The sequence below is a fragment of the Somniosus microcephalus genome, unplaced genomic scaffold, assembly GCF_052327205.1.
Source record: "Somniosus microcephalus isolate GS21.2 unplaced genomic scaffold, FLI_Smic_1.0 unresolved_chr1, whole genome shotgun sequence".
NCBI lineage: Eukaryota > Metazoa > Chordata > Chondrichthyes > Squaliformes > Somniosidae > Somniosus > Somniosus microcephalus.
This window is the reverse complement of record NW_028225179.1, coordinates 138,246,488-138,266,124: the sequence shown is the minus strand read 5'-3', so window position 1 is coordinate 138,266,124 and position 19,637 is coordinate 138,246,488. Positions and strand designations below refer to the sequence as shown.

The window sequence follows — 19,637 nt, the reverse complement described above, 5'->3', positions numbered from 1 at the left end:
CCATCAGAGCTGATCGAGCGTGGTCAAACCACTATCATCATCAACAGTTATTTCTAGGCTCCAGTGTTGGCATCAAGCGTGAAGGTGGTGGGTAGTATCCTTAACACTGTTTCCATGGATGATCCCCTGGATTTCACATTACTCTCCCACTGGAACAGTACACCGATTGAGCGCTATTGGGACGCAGTCTGACCAAAAAGCTGGATAGCAGAGTATTAAGATGAAGCAAACAGCAGTTCCAGCCTATACCTGACTCTGCCTTACTCTGCATTCAGGACTTGGTCAGATTTTATCCCTGACTGACAGCAGAAATTTATTACTTCAACTCTGTCACGAACCACATTCTCTCCCCCCACCTCCCCAGTTCAGAGTAAATAGTCACATTGCCTCTCTACTGGATATGTGTGGGTCCACACTGATGTGCCAGCATAAGAATTAGGAGCAAGAGTCAGCCATACAGCCCCTTGAGCCTGCTCCGCCATTCAATAATATCATGGCTGATCTTCGACCTCAGCCCCACTTTCCCGCCCAATCCCCATACCCCTTGTAACAACAGAAAATGCTGGAAAAACTCAGCAGGCCAGGCAACATCCGTGGAGAGAGAAATAGAGTTGACGTTTCAGGTCAAAACTCAAGACAGGACTGATACCCCATATCCCCTGATTCCCCATAAGTCCAAAAATCTATCGATCTCAGTCTTGAATATCCCCACCGACTGTACACAGGCCTTCTAGCCCAAGCTTGTCGGTTGTCTATGACACGCCATGCTACTTGAGGGAGAGAGAGAGAGGTAAGCTGGGTCTCTGGAGCCAAGTTAGCTCCAAGATGCCATGCCTGGCGATGGGAGATTGGAAGTAACTCAGTCGCCCGTGGAAGACTCGTTACCTGAGCTTAGGAGGTTTGCAGTGTTCTGCGGCCCTGTTGTTGATTGACCAGCTAGCCTGGTACGCTGATTGGACCAGTCACTGGGGACTAGGATGCTTCACCCTCTACAAAGCGGGGCCCTAACTGGTAGAGTGGTCCTAACTGAGATTTAGATCACAGGTCACACACACATTACCCAAAGGGTCTTAGGAGTTGTAAGGCTCTTAGCGGCAGTTTAAGTTAAGTATAACACGCAATCAAGATAGACATAGTAGACATACGACCGTGACAAGCAGCTGGTATCGGTCCCGATTGGACAGACGGCTGGAGTGCGCGAACAATTCTTCCCTTCCCTTCACCGTCTGTGCTAAAAAGCTCTTTAGATATCTCTTTTACACTCTTTTTAGGGGTGGGCCTAGGGTAGATTATCAAAGATACAGTCAACAACCTTTCCAGCACACAAACAGCAGACAGCTGGAAACAAGGTCACTGCCACGGGTAAAATAAAGGAAAATCCCAAGGTGTTTTATAAGTATATTAAGGGCAAGAGCATAACCAGGGAAAGAGTAGGGACCAAAGTGGCAATCTGTGTGTAGAGCCGGAAGATGTAGATGATGTTTTAAATTAATATTTTGCATCTTTGTTCACTATGGAGAAGGACGATGTAGGCATAGAAATCAGGCAGGGGGATTGTGATATACTTGAACAAATTAGCATTGAGAGGGAGGCGGTATTAACGGGCTTAAAAGTGGATAAATCCCCAGGCCCAGACGAGATGTATCCCAGGCTGCTGTGTGAGGCAAGGGAGGAGATTGCAGGGGCTCTTGACACAAATTTTCGGAACGTCTCTGGCCACAGGGGAGGTGCCAGAGGACTGGAGGACAGCTAACGTAGTACCATTATTCAAGAAGGGTAATAGGGATAAACCAGAGAATTACAGGCCAGTGAGCCTAACATCAGTGGTAGGGAAATTATTGGAAAAAATTCTGAGGGACAGAATTAGTCGCCACTTGGAGAGGCAAGGATTAATCAAGGATAGTCAGCATGGCTTTGTCAGGGGGAGATCATGTCTGACCAATTTGATTGAATTTTTCGAGGGGTTGACTAGATGTGTGGATGAGGGTAGTGCAGTTGATGTAGTCTACATGGACTTCAATAAGGCTTTTGACAAAGTCCCACATGGGAGACTGGTCAAGAAGGTAAGAGCCCATGGGATCCAGGGCAATTTGGCATATTGGATCCAAAATTGGCTTAGTGGCAGGAGGCAGAGGGTGATGGTTGAAGGTTGTTTTTGTGACTGGAAGCCTGTGTCCAGTGGTGTACCCGCAGGGATCGGTGCTGGGTTCCTTGCTGTTTGTAGTGTACATTAATGATTTAGATATGAATGTAGGAGGCATGATCAGTAAGTTTGCAGATGACACGAAAATTGGTGGAGTGGTAAATAGCGAGGAGGGTAGCCTCAGGCTACAGGATGATATAGACGGGTTGGTCAGATGGGCAGAACAGTGGCAAATGGAATTTAACCCTGAAAAGTGTGAGGTGATGCATTTTGGGAGGACTAACAAGGCAAGGGAATACACAATGAATGGTAGGACCCTAGGAAGGACAGAGGATCAGAGGGACTTTGGTGTGCATGTACATAGATCCCTGAAGGCAGCAGGACAGGTAGATAAGGTGGTTAAAAAGGCATATGGGATACTTGCCTTCATTAGCCAAGGCATAGAATATAAGAGCAAGGAGGTTATGATGGAGCTGTACAAAACACTAGTTAGGCCACAGCTGGAATACTGTGTGCAGTTCTGGTCGCCACACTATAGGAGGGATGTGATTGCATTGCAGAGGGTTCAGAGGAGATTCACCAGGATGTTACCTGGGCTGGAGCGCTTCAGCTATGAAGAGAGACTGGACAGGCTGGGGTTGTTTTCCTTAGAGCAGAGAAGGCTGAGGGGGGGGGCCTGATTGAGGTGTACAAAATTATGAGGGGCATAGATAGGGTAGATAGAAAGGAACTTTTCCCCTTAGTAGAGGGATCAATAACCAGGGGGCATAGTTTCAAGGTAAGGGGCAGGAGGTTTCGAGGGGATTTGAGGAAAAACTTTTTCACCCAGAGGGTGGTTGGAATCTGGAACTCACTGCCTGAAAGGGTGGTAGAGGCAGGAACCCTCACAACATTCAAGAAGCATTTAGATGAGCACTTGAAACGCCATAGCATACAAGGCTACGCACTAAGTGCTGGAAAATGGGATTAGAATAGACAGGGCTTGATGGCCGGCGCGGACACGATGGGCCGAAGAGCCTCTTTCTGTGCTGTTTAACTCTGACAGTGCAGAATGTTATAACATCCGCAGGGAACCAAGAACATAAGCAAATTCTAAGCGTCAAGCCAGTTATTCTAACACCAGTCTAAAGAGACTTTTTTGTCTCAAGTTATTTCTTCCAATTCATGATTTCTTAGATAACCATACAAGACATGGGAAGCTCCCTGCTGGTAAATTGCAGGTTTTTAAAAATCTAGTTGAAATCCAGCAGTGCCCTCTGAACAATCTAGCATTGATAAAACCTGGCTCTTGCCAAGCAACACCGAGGCTGTCTGGGATTAGGTGAATGAGGTGTGTCCGAATGGAGAGTGTATGCATTCACTCTCGGTCAAAACGGAAACTCCGATCATGTGGACATCACTGGTCGCTTGGATACTTTTGTGACGGGCTTTTTTGCATGGTGTCAGACACCCAGCTGGCCTGAATGTCACCGACGCGAGGGAAACTGCCAACGCAAGTGTAAACCTAATGTCCATACCTGAAGGGGAATTCACCCAGGGTTTAAACCGGGAGTCCTCGCCGCTTCATTGTGTTAGAATGCGCACAGGCTGATTTCAGTGGGTTTCAGCTTCCACCTGCAGGTCAATGCGACGAGCGGTGCTGGCACGGAGACCCCAGGGCCGGTCCGGGGATGGTGCCAGAGTTGGCCGCTCTCGGCTGAGGCAGTGCTGTGGGCGCAACCGCAGGCCTCGAGAGCTCTGGGATGGCGAGGGGTGGGGGGGAGAACCGGCTAGGGCCTGACTCCTGACTGCTGCTCGGGTCGCGCATCCCCGGATAGTCCTAACGACTGGCTCTTTGCGTCGCAGGTGGCCAGAGCGGGCCGGTTTGGCACCAAGGGACTGGCCATCACGTTTGTGTCGGATGAGAATGACGCCAAGATCCTAAACGACGTGCAGGACCGGTTTGAAGTGAACATCAGTGAGCTGCCTGACGAGATCGACATTTCTTCATACAGTAAGTGGCGCCTGTCACCTCTGTTAATGGCACATTCCCTTCCCCTCCCCTCCAAACTGTCAGAAGGATTAAAACAACACACGGGTTTATTCCAGCAGAATTTTTCATATTGTTCGGGCTTTGGTGTTGAGCAAATACTTTGGGGTGATTTTGCCAATGGGGAGCTTTTGGAGGCGGGACCCCCACTTGTCGGGTTTTAGTCCCGCCTCCAACAATTTCTGGCCAACCCACGCTATTTTCCCTTGATTGACTTTGTTAAGCCCCGCCCAGTGGGATTAGCAGGCCAATTAAGGGAAAGCCGGTTGCAGAGCACGTCAATGTATGACGTTTCATCTGTCAAAATTTTTTGACAGATGAATTGTCATCGTTTGACAGCTCTGTGAAGCTGTCAAACAGTGACATTCTCTGCAGTTTGATGAGGTCTTGAATACAAGACCTCATCAAACTTCTTTCTTTAACAGAAATGAGATGGCCATTGCATCTGTGAATGCAACGGCCGTCTGTCATTCCCAACGCGGAGGTCCAAGACTCTCCGCATACCCACCAACTGAAGCCTGCAGGAAGAAACAAAGGTAAGTACACTTTTAATAACACTATGCACTTACCTCAGATACTCACCGCTACACTCTTGCACACATAACTTACCTTCACTCCACACTTTTGCACCCTCCCAACCCCCGCAGACCCAGTACTCGCCTCGCTGACCTGGCGGGTTTCGGAGCCTTTGGGAAGCCCACACTTGTGAGGGCAAAAAGGGGATAATCCTATTTTCTGCCTGTTAACAGGCAGTTAATAGGCTTTAATCCCTTCCCGCCTCCAAGGAGATGGGACCCGACGCGGGACGGCTACCTGCCTCCTAGGAAGATGGCATGGAGGCGGGCTGGGCACCCGCCCCCAAATTCTGCCATTTTCCCGGCAGACCCGCCTCCCCAGGGCTGGCGAAATCGCCCCCATAGGATGTCAGTTGGCTCAGTTTGATGGCCATCGAACCTCTGGCTGCACAGAATCACAGCACAGAAACAGGCCATTCGGCCCAACTGGTCCGTGCCAGTGTTTGTGCTCCACACGAGCCTCCTCCCACCCTTTTCATCTCACCCCATCAACATATCCTTTTTTTCCCCTCGTGCTTATCAAGCTTCCCCTTAAATCGATCTATGCTCTTCACCTCAACTACTCCATGTGGGTAGCGATCACCATCTATTCACTCTGGGTAAAGATGTTTACTCTAAATCGGTGTCCTCTGCTTACCGACTCTCCTATCATAGAAATTTACAGCACGGAAGGGAGGCCATTTCGGCCCATCCTGTCCGTGCCGGCCGACAAAGAGCTATCCAGTCTAATCCCACTTTCCAGCTCTTGATCCGTAGCCTTGTAGGTTACAGCACTTCAAGTGCACATCCAAGCACTTTTTAAATGTGGTGAGGGTTTCTGCCTCTACCACCCTTTCAGGCAGTGAGTTCCAGACCCCCACCACCCTCTGGGTGAAGAAATTTCCCCTCAAATCCCCTCTAAACCTCCGACCAATTACTTTACCTGCCAATGGAAACAGTTTCTCCTTATTTACTCTATCAAAACCCTTCATAATTTTGAACACCTCCATTCTCCTCTTAACCTTTTCAGCTCTAAGGAGAACAATCGCAGCTTCTCTAGTCTCTCCACATAGTTGTAGAATCAATTTTGCAGCTTGATGGGATTTGAACTCACGATGTCGAGTTGCTAGTCCAACACCATAGCCAGTCCATGACCATTGTAGCGGAACCGATTTGTGGATCTGTGGCTTTTACAATTCTTTTTATTTTGAGTCAGGGGCTTGAGCACAAAATCCAGACTGACTCGCCCAGTGAAGTGCTGAGGGAGTGCTGCCCTGTCGGAGATGCCGGCTTTCGGATAAGACGTGAAACCGAGGCCCCATCTGATCTCTCAGATGGACGTAAAAGATCCCATGCCACTGTTTCGAAGAAGAGCAGTGGCGGGTCCCGGTGGAGAGAAATCTAGAATGCTAAAGAGAAAAGACAGGAAGCAGTGCAGGAAAGTGATTGGGGTAAGGAGAACCAGGTTGTGTCAGGAAGGGACAGGGCGTACAAACAAAAGGGTGCACTAACAAATAGGGTCTGGGAAAGAAAAAAATGGTAATAAGGCAAATAGGGCCATAGTACAAAAAAAGTTTAAGATGTCTAAAAATGTTAAAAAGACAAATCTAAAGGCACTATCTGAATGCACGAAGCATTTGTAATAAGGTAGACGAATTAACAGCACAAATAGATGTAAATGGATACGATATAATTGCGTTTACGGAGACATGGCTGCAGGGTGACCAAGGCTGGGAGCTGAATATCCAAGGATATTCGATATTTAGGAAGGACAGGCAAAAAGGAAAAGGAGGTGGGGTGGCCTTGTTCGTAAAGGATGAAATCAGAGTAATAGTGAGGAAGGATATTGGCTCAGAAAATCAAGATGTAGAATCAGTCTGGGTGAGCTAAGAAGCACCAAGGGGCAGAAAACATTGGTGGGGGTTGTCTATAGGCCTCCAAACAGTAGTGGTAATGTAGGGGATGGCATCAAACAGGAAATCAGAACTTGCAGCACTCCGTTCTCTCCAATCCAACCCCAACATTATCATTAAACCTGCTGATAAGGGTGGTGCTGTTGTTGTTTGGCGAACCGACCTCTACCGTGCGGAAGCTGAACGCCAACTCTCCAACACCACCTCCTACCTCCGCCTGGACGATGACCCCACTAGCAAACATCAAGCCATTGTTTCCAAGACTGTCACTGACCTCATCTCCTCTGGAGATCTTCCCTCCATGGCCGCCAACCTCATAGTCCCCCAACCCCGCACAGCCCACTTCTACCTCCTTCCCAAGATCCACAAACAGGACTGCCCTGATAGACCCATCGTTTCAGCCTGTTCTTGCCCCATGGAACTTATCTCTTCCTGTCTCGACTCTATTTTTTCTCCCCTTGTCCAGTCTCTTCCCACCTACATTCGCTACTCTTCTGACGCCCTCCGTTACTTTAACAGTTTCCTGGCCCCAACCATATCCTTTTCACTGTGGACGTCCAATCCCTCTACACCTCCATCCCCCACCAGGATGGCCTGAGGGCACTCCGTTTCTTCCTTGAACAGAGGCCCAACCAGTCCCCATCCACCACCACCCTCCTCCGCCTGGCTGAACTTGTTCTCACCTTGAACAACTTCTCCTCTGACTCCACTCACTTCCTTCAAATTAAAGGTGTTGCTATGGGAACCCGCATGGGCCCTAGCTATGCCTGCCTTTTCGTGGGATATGTGGAACATTCTTTTTCCAGTCCTACTCAGGTCCCATCCCTCACCTCTTTTTCCGATACATTGATGACTGTATTGGTGCCGTTTCCTGCTCTCGCCCTGAACTAGATAAGTTCATTCACTTTATTTCCAATTTCCACCCTTCCCTCACCTTCACATGGTCCATCTCCGACCCTTCCCTTCCTTGACTTCTCCGTCTTCATTTCTGGCGATCGGCTTTCGACAAACATCCACTACAAGCCCACTGACTCCCACAGCTACCTGGACTACACTTCTTCCCACCCCGCTTCCTGTAAGGACTCTATTCCATTCTCCCAGTTGCTCCGTCTCCGCCGCGTATGTTGTGACGATGCCACCTTCCATACCAGTGCTTCCGACATGTCTTCCTTTTTCCTCACCCGAGGATTCCCCTCTACCGTGGTTGACACGGCCCTTGACCGTGTCCGTTCCATTTCCTGCACTTCTGCTCTCACCCCTTCCCCTCCCTCCCAGAACCACGATAGTATTCCCCTTGTCCTCACCTTTCACCCCACCAGCCTCCACATTCAACGGATCATCCTCTGCCATTTCCGCCACTTCCAACGTGATTCCACCACTAAACACATCTTCCCCTCACTTCCCCTTTCAGCATTCCGAAGGGACCGCTCCCTGGTCCACTCCTCAATCACCCCCAACAACCCTGCTCCTTCACCTGGCACCTTCCCGTGCAAGCGCAGGAGGTGCAACACATGCCCTTTTACCTCCTCCCTTCCCACTGTCCAGGGCCCCAAACACCCCTTCCAGGTGAAACAGCGATTTACTTGTACTTCTTGGAATTTAATATACTGTATTCGCTGCTCACGATGTGGTCTCCTCTACATTGGGGAGACCAAACGCAGATTGGGCGACCGCTTTCTGGAACACCTCCGTTCAGTCTGTAAGGGTGACCCCGAGCTTCCGGTCGCCTGTCACTTTAATTCTCTGCTTCACTCCCACTCTGATCTCTCTGTCCTCGGGCTATTGCATTGTTCCAATGAAGCTCAACGTAAGCTCGAGGAACGACACCTCATCTTTCGATTAGGCACTTTGCAGCCTTCCGGACTCAATATCGAGTTCAACAATTTCAGATAATAATCCCTGCCCCCATTTTTCATGCTGTATGATTTTGCCATTTCCATTTGCAACATTTTCACAGTATGTTCTTTCAATTCCTTCCTCCCCTCCTAACGCCCCCCCCCCCCCCACGTCTCTGCACCTGCTTAATATCTGTTACATTTCCAGCTTTTTCCAGTTCTGATGAAGGGTCCCAGACCTGAAACGTTAACTCTGTTTCTCTCTCCACGGATGCTGCCTGGCCTGCTGAGTATTTCCAGCCTTTTCTGTTGTTATTTTAGGAAATCAGAGATGCAAGTAACAAGGGTATTACAGTAATCATGGGTGACTTTAATCTACATATAGACTGGCCAAACCAAATTAGCAATAATACTGTGGAGGATGAATTCCTGGAGTGTGTACGAGATGGTTTTTAGAGCAGTACGTTGAGGAGCCAACTCATGAACAGGCTATCCTAGATTGTGTATTGTGCAATGAGAAGGGGTTAATTAATAATCTTGTTGTGCGGGATCCTTTAGGGAAGAGCGACCATAACATGATAAAATTCTTCATTAAGATGGAAAGTGAAGAAGTCCAATCCGAAACTAGGGTCCTAAATCTAAACAAAGGAAACTACGATGGTATGAGGAGTGAGTTGGCTATGATAGATTGGGGAGCTTCATTAAAAGGCATGACGGTGGATAGGCAATGGTTAACATTTAAGGAACAAATGCCTGAATTGCAACAGTTGTACATTCCTTTCTGGCGCAAAAACACAAAAGTAAAAGTGGCCCAACCATGGCTAACAAAAGAAATTAAGGATAGTATTCGATCCAAAGAGGAGTCATATAAAGTTGCCAGAAAAAGTAGCAAGCCTGAGGATTGGGATCAGTTTAGAGTTCAGCAAAAGAGGACCAAGAGATTAATTGAGAGGAAAAATAGAATATGAGAGTAAACTTGCAAGGAACATAAAAGCGGATTGTAAAAGCTTCTACAAGTATGTAAAAAGAAAAAGATTAGTGAAGACAAATGTAGGTCCCTTACAGTCAGAAACGGGAGAATTTATAATGGGGAATAAGGAAATGGCAAAGTAATTAAACAAATACTTTGGTTCTGTCTTCACGGAAGAGGACACAAATAACTTCCCAGAAATGCTAGGGAACCAAGGATCTAGTGAGAAGGAGGAATTAAAGGAAATTAGTATTAGTAAAAAAATAGTGCTGGAGAAATTAATGGGACTGAAAGCTGATAAATCCCCAGGGCCTGATAATCTACATCCCAGAGTACTAAAAGAGGTAGCCATGGAAATAGTGGATGCATTGGTTGTCATCATCCAAAATTCTATAGATTATGGAACAGTTCCTGCAGATTGGAGGATGGCAAATGTAACCACACTATTTAAAAAAGGAGGGAGAGAGAAAACAGTGAACTACAGACCGGTTAGCCTAACATCAGTAGCAGGGAAAATACTAGTCTATTATAAAGGATGTGATAACAAGACACTTAGAAAATATCAACGGGATTAGACAAAGTCAACATGGATTTATGAAAGGGAAATCGTGTTTGACAAACCTACTGGAGTTTTTTGAGGATGTAACTGGTAGAATAGATAAGGGAGAACCAGTGGATGTATGTGGTGTATTTGGATTTTCGGAAGGCTTTTGATAAAGTCCCACATAAGAGGTTAGTGTGCAAAATTAAAGCACATGGGATTGGGGGTAATATACTGGCATGGATTGAAAATTGGTTAACAGACAGGAAACAGAGAGTAGGAATAAATGGGTCTTTTTCGGGGTGGCTAGCGGGGTACCGCAGAGATCAGTGCTTGGGCCTCAGCTATTCACAATGTATATCAATGATTTGGATGAGGGAACCAAATGTAATATTTCCAAGTTTGCTGACGACACAAAACTAGGTGGGGTTGTGAGGAGGATGCAAAGAGGCTTCAAGTCGATTTAGACAAGTTGAGTGAGTGGGCAAATACATGGCAGATGCAGTATAACGTGGATAAATGTGAAGTTATCCACTTCGGTAGGAAAAACAGAAAGGTAGAGTATTATTTAAATGGTGATAGATTGGGAAATGCTGATGTACAAAGGGACCTGGGTGTCCTTGTACACCAGTCACTGAAAGCAAACATGCAGGTGCAGCAAGCAGTTAGGAGGGCAAATGGTATGCTGGCCTTCATTGCAAGAGGATTTGAGTACAGGAGCAAGGATGTCTTACTACAGTTGCACCAGGCCTTGGTGAGACCGCACCTGGAGTATTGTGTGCAGTTTTGGTCTCCTTACCTAAGAAAGGATATACTTGCCATAGAGGGAGTGCAGCGAAGATTCACCAGACTGATTCCTGGGATGGCAGGACTGTCTTATGAGGAGAGATTGGGTCGACTAGGCCTGTATTCACTAGAGTTTAGAAGAATGAGGGGGGATCTCATTGAAACGTATAAGATTCTGACAGAGCTAGACAGACTGGATGCAGGGAGGATGTTTCCCCTGGCTTTGGGGGGGGTGGTGTCTAGAACGAGGGGTCACAGTCTCAGGATACGGGGTGGGACATTTAGGACTGAGATGAGGAGAAATTTCTCCACTCAGAGGGTGGTGAACCTGTGGAATTCTCTACCACAGAAGGCTGTGGAGGCCAAGTCACTGAATATATTTAAGAAGGAGATAGATAGATTTCTAAACAAAAAAGGCATCAAGGAGTATGGGGAGCGAGCAGGAATATGGTATTGAGATATAATTGGCTGTAAAGCGCTTTGGGACGTCCTGAGCTGGCGAAAGGCGCGGTATAAATGGGCGTTCCTCCTTTTATGTTTGGAGACACCCTCGTGAGTTTGCCTGAAGGCCTAACAGGTCATAGCATCTTATGCTCTCTTACTGAGACCAGAAAGTTTGAGGCTCGATACCCGGTCCATGGTGTTAGCCGACCTCAGCTCAGGTAGCGTTTGGGGGAGAGAAGGGAGGGGTGAAAATACAGTGTGTGCACAAAGTGTGTTGAATATCAAACTGTATTTAATTCTCATTCTCTCTCTCTCTCGTGTTCCAGTTGAACAGAGCAGATAGACCGAGGACGACATGTCAAGCTTTTATTCCCGTCGATTGATGACGCCCCCCTCAAGTCCCGACTCTGCGGACAGCACCATTTTACATTGATGCACACTCACCGGCATTGACAGTGGAAATGGCTGAATGTAAATACCAGGCGTTTTGCTGCGCTTGACAGCAAGTGACACTATTCCGTTATATAGACAATTTTTAGAATTATTTTCCTCTTTCCTTTATCTTTGGTGAACTGTGTTTGCATGGATATTATGATTGTTGCAATCCCACAACGCCAGCCCCCCCCCCCCCCCCCACCTGGTACAGTGTATTTGAGTAGAGAATGTGTTCCAATGATGATTCTAATTAAAAAAAAAAAATCAGTCCTTGGTACCGGGAGCTGCGTACGTTGTCAGTCTTCTGTTTCCTTCCCCCGCCCACCCTCTCCTGAAATGGTTGACGCGATGCCGAGGTGTAGTTTCCACAGGCCCGCCCCTTCTCCGTGTGCGTACTGAAACCGTGCGTGTCTGCTGGCTACTCGAGTGCGGAGGGAATCGTAGCCACCCGTGATTCTGCTCCCTCAACCCGCATCCACCCGCGCACTTCCCAGCAGGGGTCAGGAGCGAGCGTCCTGGCCGATTTTTTTTTTTTTTTTTTTTTTTTTGCTCCCTTTTCGGACCCAGCCTTGCTAAGGCCAGTTGGAGCCCCCTAACTGCTCACTGCCGTGGCTGAATTCAACTAAGGCGGTTCATTGTAACCTAATCCACCCAGAGGGAAGCTGACGGGATCGGGCGCGGGACGCTCGTTTTACATCTCCGTCCCGATGTTACTCCCCACTGAGAGACGGAAGAGGAGGAAATAATACAGCAATACAGAGACAGGTACCAGACCATATTGTCTCACTTGATTTGTGCAATGCTACAGAAAATTGGCGAGTGTGTGTGTGCATATATCACACACCTGAGAATGAGTTATCGGCTGGAATCTAATTGGGGGCGTCAGATTGTGTTTTATATACAGCAATGGATTCCCAGGACTGAGTTACAGGTTGGAATCTAAGCGAGGGGGTCAGGTGGTTTATATTGTAGAATAATGGATACCCGGGAGTGAGTTACAGGCTGGAATCTAATTGAGGGGTTCAGATGGTTTATATGTAGAATAATGGATACCTGGGAGTGAGTCACAGGCTGGAATCTAATCGATGGGTTCAGATGGTTTATATTATATAGAATAATGGAAACCTGGGAGTGAGTTACAGGCTGGAATCTAATCAAGGGGTTCAGATGGTTTATATATAGAATAATGGATACCTGGGAGTGAGTTACAGGCTGCAACCTGATCGAGTGGTTCAGATGGTTTATATATAGAATAATAATGTATACCCAGGAGTGAGTTACAGGCTGGAATCTAATTGAGAGGTTCAGATGGTTTATATATAGAATAATGGATACCTGGGAGTGAGTTGCAGACTGGTATCTAATCGATGGTTCAGATGGTTTACGTATAAAATAATGGATACCTGGGAGTGAGTTACAGGCTGGAATCTAATCGAAGGGTTCAGATAGCTTATATATAGAATAATGGATACCTTGGGTTGAGTTACAGGCTGCAAGCTGATCGAGGGGTTCAGGTGGTTTATAGAATAACTAGCTGGAGTGCCCGGCGGTGCCGAGGGAACTCAAGAACCCTGTGGCATGTTTATAAAACTGTTTTTTAAACTGTTGGGATTGAAGAACTCTTCCTAAGCACCCAGGAGTGATATTACATTATTCACAAAGTTTCAGTGTATGAGTTGAATAGGGAAATAAAAGATTCTATCTGAGGCATTTAGAGGTCAGTTTAGAAATCAACAGTGAACATTTATATTCCAATAATGTAGAACAATAGAACATTTGACAATATGCTGGAGTTACAACCAAAGACTGAGTGAATACTCCCTCTGGTAAAGGTTTGCAAACCCAATAGGGTTGGTATTGTACAGAGTGATTTTGTAATCAATAAATGTATTCAACATTACACTGTTATATGTGTAATCTTGTAGTAGGTATGCAGCCTCTCAGATCTTGGAGAGTGCTGTTGAGTGCTTCAAGTGCCCTCTTGTGGGCCTTTGTACACTCATCCCACACAATGAGTTTAGACTTTTGAAGCAGCTCAGCAGCAGCAGTTCCTTTGGTAATGTGACACACTGGGTGTTGTTGTCTTGTCAGATCCAGAGGGAGAGCAAAGGTTGAGTGGGCAGTGCAACCTCCTTGGAGAAGAGTTGCAGCGATTCCTGATGAGGCAACAGCCAGTGCAATGAATCTCTTAGAGCGAAGGATGGCCACAAAGAGATTTCGTAGCCTTTTGGGGGAGTAAAACAGAGCAGCTTCTGTCATCATTGCATGCCAATGAATGTCATCCTGAATGAGTCCTCTCCTGCGGCAAGCTTTTATAAAGGAGGTACAGAGATGGCCAGTGAGAGTTTTGAGGTGATTAAATGATGTTGGGCCAGCAACCTCAGAGGAGTAGACGAAGGTGAAAGCACTCTGCGTTATTGGAGAGCCCGTTGATAGACAACATTTTCTGTTTTTCCTGAGTGTTAAAATAAACAGATTTCTTGACGCACCAACTCTTGAACATGCCACATACAACTGGCCATGTGAAAAACAGGGCGTGAGTAAGTTGATGCCAGCAACCTTCAAAGTCTGCCCCTGTGCCTTGTTGATTGACATTGCAAAAGAAATTGTCACAGGAAACTGTTGCCTTTTGAATTGAAATGACAAGTCAGTTGGTATCATTGGAATTCGAGGAATGAGAACATCCTCCCCTCTGGCGCAGCCTGAGATGATGGTAGCCTCAATGAGATTTGGCATGAGCTTTTTGACTGTCAGTCTGGTTCCATTGCACAACTTTGGTGGAGATATGTTTCTTAGGAGCATGATGGGGGTGCCTTCCTTCAGTACCAGTTTGTGAGGAGGCGTTCCTGAAGGCTGCAATGAGTTGAGGAACTCAGTGGGGTAATGTACCGCATCAGCACTGTCACAAACAGTATCAACGCTTTTATAAATTTGCTCTTGGCCAGGGAGTTTTTGAAGAAGTAGCATGTTTATGTTTTTGACAGTATCATTCCTGGGTGCAAGTATTGACCGTTCACACAGCCACTTGAGATCTTTGAAGTGATTCAGGAGGTTTGGATACACGTTTGAGATCAAGTCATCAACTGTTTTTACTTGACTGCCAAAGCCTGGAGGAATTGTGATTTGTCCACTGCTGTCAATGGGCAACTTCCCTTCTCCCAATTGTAGCAAAAGTTGCGCAAAGGATTCTGACATCTCGTCACCATGCATAAGAACACGCATGTTTGTGGTCAAATGGACTGTTTGCACATGTGGCCACAGATGGGATGCCTTGAGACATGCCTTGAGTTCATCTGCTGGAGTTCCTCTGGGGACAACTGGCAGGATTTGGCGGAATTCACCTGCCAGCAACAGGGTGATGCCACCCATCAGGATATCGTTGCCTCTCAGATCTTGAAGAGTTCTGTTGAGTGCTTCAAGTGCCCTCTTGTGGGCCATTGTACACTCATCCCACACAATGAGTCTACACTTTTGAAGCAACTCAGCAGCAGCAGTTCCTTTGCTAATGTTACACACTGGTTGTTCTTGTGTTGTCAGATCCAGAGGGAGAACAAAGGTTGAGTGGGCAGTGCGACCTCCTTGCAGAAGAGTTGTAGCGATTCCTGATGAGGCAACAGCCAGTGCAATGTATCCCTTAGAGCGAACCATGGCCAGTAAAAGATTGATCAGGAATGTCTTTCCTGTTCCACCAGGTGCATCGAGGAAGATAATGCCACCTGCATTGTTTTCCACCATATCCACAACCAACCTGTATGTCTCTTTCTGGTCTGGAACCAATTTTGGTTCAGTGACGGTGGCAAAGGTGGTCAGTTCCTCAACATTGTAGGTGGTTTCCCTGAGGACCCCTCTGCTGAGACCTGGAGAATCAATCCTATTGGGAGATGGAAGGTTCAACTGAGTCACAGACTTGCCAGCCAATGCCAAAGTCTTGTCCTCCAAAAGGATCAATACCTGACTGAACATTGCATCAGTGAAGTTCAGCTCCATGGTGGGGTTGGCTGTCCTGAGTTGGTGTAAGATGCCTTCTGTGAGGCTGTCTTTGTGATCTTCCCACAACTGCATCGGGTTGGAAGGGCTGCAGAGCGCAATTATAATGGCAAAGAGATTTCGTAGCCTATTGGTGGAGTAAGACAGAGCTGCTTCTGTCATCGTTGCATGCCAATGAATGTCATCCTCAATGAGTCCTCTCCTGCGGCAAGCTTCTTGAAAGGAGTCACAGAGATGGCCAGTTTCAGTCTTGAGGTCATTAAAAAGATGTAGGGCCAGCAAAGTCATGGAGGAGTAGACGAAGGTGAAAGCACTGTGTGTTGTTTGGATGGACCGTGTAGACTCTGCCAAGTGCATCTGATGAGTACACCCCTGTATGACCAGGAACTTCCTTCTGACCGGGTCCAGGGCGCCGAGCCCGCCATGTCTTGTTTGGCTGCCAGGTGTAGTACTTGGGCACCTGATGATACAGAAGTGTCTTGGCAAAGTCATTCGTTTGGCACAACTCAAAGAATGCTGTAAGTTTTGTCCTTGGAGGTTCCTCGGCACATTGGCTGGCATGTCCTGGTCGGAATAAAACCCTTTCTCCATTTTTCAAGTGAACATCCAATTTAGTGACAGTGGGGTAATGCTTGTGGATGTCAAATCCAAAAGTTCACCAGGCTGCCTCATTGCTGCAGATGTAACGGCCCATCAGATGTGTGGTGATCTCATCATTTTTATTCTGCTCTCCAGCCTGTTGAAGATCAAAGACAGCTTGGTCACTGCCCTTATGGATGTACTTGCACACATATTTGATAGACTTAACTGAGTGGCAGTACTCCACATTGATGTGACATTTGAAGAGCCTGGATAGGAGTGGACAATAAGGAACAATCCAACAGTTGTCAACTTCCAATGTCTGTCTTTGCTGTCTTGTCTGATTTGACTGACCAGGTTGACCAGAGTCGCTAGATTGCTGATTCCGCATTCGTATTTCAGTGCAGAAACCTCCACTCTCTTTGCCACTTCTCCTGTACAAAGGATAGCCATCATCCCCATGCTGAGTTTCTTCGCAGAGTGGCTTTGGGTACCCTTTTGTACAGGCATTCTTTTTCATGCAGGGAGAAGAAGGGTTGTGTCGCCCACAAGGACCATGAATCATATTCTTTACAACAACATCAAAGAGGATTGGATCTGTGTCCTTATCGGGTAGCTCTGCAGAGATGAAGGAATCAACTTGATTGGGGTGAATCTTTGCCTGAAGCCAGAGTAAAAGATGAACATGAGGAAGTTCTCTCCTCTGCCACTCAATGCTGTACATGTAGCAATGGTGTGCACTAAAAAGTCTGCCCACAGTCAGGAGTTTGATCAGTTTTTTAACTTTGAGGTTGAAGACCCGTGCTATGAGGTCATGCCTTTCAGTACCAGCTTTGGGTGGGAACTCCTGCCATTGGGGATTGCAAGTCATGGTGATGGAGGTCAGGTCTTCCATAGTTTCTGACATAGGTCATGGCATCTTGCGTGTGCTCATGCATGTACCTAGGACCTCCAACAAAGGTGGATGGCAGGATGACCATTTGACCAATGTCCTCAGTGTTGCCATCATTGGCCACAGCATCTCGCAAGTGTATGTAGTCTGTGACTCTCAACTGATTTTGGTTATGCCGGAACCAATTAAGCCGCTCTCCTTCCATTTTTGCATACATGTCAGTGAGGAACTGGTGGAGAAGTCCTCCACACTGAAGCAGGTGGTTTGAAGCAGTTTGTCGTTCCATCAGCCTATATGCATAGAATTCCATGGCAGAAACCATCTTTTGCCTTTGGGCTGTAGGTGGCACACCAGTTTCGGGGTCAACATGTGGGATCTTGTTATAGGCATCGTATCCATCTTCCCCATGGCAAAACAAAAGCGGGTATTGCAGAGGATCATATGACCTGTGAAGCTCAGAAATTCTTTTGAGTGGACCACCTCTCAGATGCAAGACAATGTCCCGTTGTTCAAATTCTTGGCCCACAATGACAATGGCAACTTCATTGGTGGTCGGAGCATTGAAACGTCGCTCATGTTCACCTGCAGGAGTCTTGTCAGCTTTGATGACAACTTTGAGGTCTTCATTTGTAGTTTTTTCGATGGTTGTTTTCAAACTCTTTACATATGGGTTTTGCTGATGAAGCATCTCCTGTAACCCAAGCAAAGTTTGAATCTTGATTTGGTGGTGTTGTGCGGGGAGAACGGCAGCTTCCCTGCGGCGATTGGCTTGCTGCTCGTCATCGCCCAAGAAGTAGATTTGAAGAAACTGAGGTCTTTTGTTTGATAGAGGAAGTAGGGAGCCAGCTGTATGGTACACCTGTCCATGAACTTTAAAAGTTGGGCAAAATCCTGATTCACGCACTCTGTTTGCATCGAAAGAGGTCATTGCAAAGCAGTTGTTGTACTTTCTGATGTGAGTGAGGAAATGTGTTGAAGCTGGAGTTTGGCCAAACAGAAGTGAGTGTAGGGGTTCAGGTGGGGCTGTTAGTGTTGGAAGTTTAACCTTTCCTCCATTGCAGCATATCCCAGCAATTTCCCCTTCCCACTTCAGAGCGCCACAGTGAGGGCAAATGATGGTCATCTTGCCAATGATGACTGGGGTCGGCTTCATATGTGATGGTGGGTCTATAGGAGAAGGCTGCTCCGAGCCAATGACTCCAAATGTCAGCTCTGGCAATGCCCCTGCGTCTATTGGCGGCCTGGCGACGTGGCTGAGTCTGGTCAGGAGTCTCTGAGGCTCTGGCTTGGGTATGTCTCGCCTGCTCAGCAGCTTGACGCCCCTGAGTGTGGCCAGGAGTCTCTGAGGCTCTGGCTTGGGCATGTCTCGCCTGCTCAGCAGCTTGACGTGCCTGAGTTTGGTCAGTAGTCTCTGAGGCTCTGGCTTGGGTATGTCTCGCCTGGTCAGCAGCTTGACGTGCCTGAGTTTGGTCAGTAGTCTCTGAGGCTCTGGCTTGGGCATGTCTCGCCTGCTCAGCAGCTTGACGTGCCTGAGTGTGGTCAGGAGTCTCTGAGGCTCTGGCTTGGTTATGTCTCGCCTGGTCAGCAGCTTGACGTGCCCGAGTCTGGTCAGGAGTCTTTGAGGCTCTGCGAGCCTTTTTTCGGTATGCATCAGAAGTGCTGCGGCCAACTCTGCTATGTTTTCTTGGGGGCATGCTGTAATGAAAAAAGACAAAATAATTTTTATATATATATAAATGTGTCTGTGAAGGAGAGAGAGAGGGGGAAGGAGAGAGAGAGAGATGGCGTTGTTGGGGCCCACATTGAAGTGCCGCCATGATCAAAGATGGTGTCACGAGGAAATTGTCGTGCCGCCAGGATCACAGAATCACAGAAACCCCACAGTGCAGATAGAGGCCGTTTCGGCCCATCGAGCCTGCACTGACACATATCCCACCCGATCCCCGTAACCCCTACACCAACACATATCCCACCCTATCCCCGTAACCCCACGTATTTAATCCCCCTAACACTAAGGGTCAATTTATCATAGCCAATCAACCTAACCCGCACATCTTTGGACTGTGGGAGGAAACCGGAGCACCCGGAGAAAACTCACGCAAACACGGGGAGAATGTGCAAACTCCACACAGACAGTCACCCGAGGCAGGATTCGAACCCGGGTCCCTGGCGCTGTGAGGCAACAGTGCTAACATGGCACTGTTGTTTCCCCACATTGAATTGCTGCCATGATCAAAGATAGCGGCGAGCGATCTGGCCGGGCTCACGGGCTCGGGGCTCGAGTTGCAGGCTTGAACTCCTACACACCCACCACCTGGAAAGTCCTATTTGCACTTACCAAAAGAAAAAAAAGAGCTTAGCACACTGGATTATTAGCTGTTACTCTCCCGTGTCTAATTTTTTTTTTTTTAAATCTTTGAAATAACTTTAATGGTAGCAAATTTGTACAGATTAATCTTTCTTTGCAGCTGTCTTTCTCATTGCTGCCAGCACATTGCTGAGTTCTTCTCTCTTCCTCTTGGCACCGAT

The 19,637-nt window shown here is 47.3% G+C and overlaps 1 protein-coding gene across 3 annotated transcripts in view; it reads left to right on the top strand.

The window, feature by feature from the left end:
* The window catches only part of ddx39b (DEAD (Asp-Glu-Ala-Asp) box polypeptide 39B), a 52,921-nt gene extending 39,371 nt beyond the window's left edge, over positions 1–13,550 (top strand). For all 3 annotated transcript variants that reach the window (XM_085974954.1, XM_085974955.1, XM_085974956.1), the window contains 2 exons: positions 3,989–4,136; positions 11,542–13,550. In XM_085974954.1, the coding sequence (XP_085831080.1) occupies positions 3,989–4,136; positions 11,542–11,558 (165 nt within the window). In that variant the 3' untranslated portion in view covers positions 11,559–13,550. The remainder of the gene's footprint in view (positions 1–3,988; positions 4,137–11,541) is intronic.
* The last annotated feature ends 6,087 nt before the right edge of the window (positions 13,551–19,637 follow it).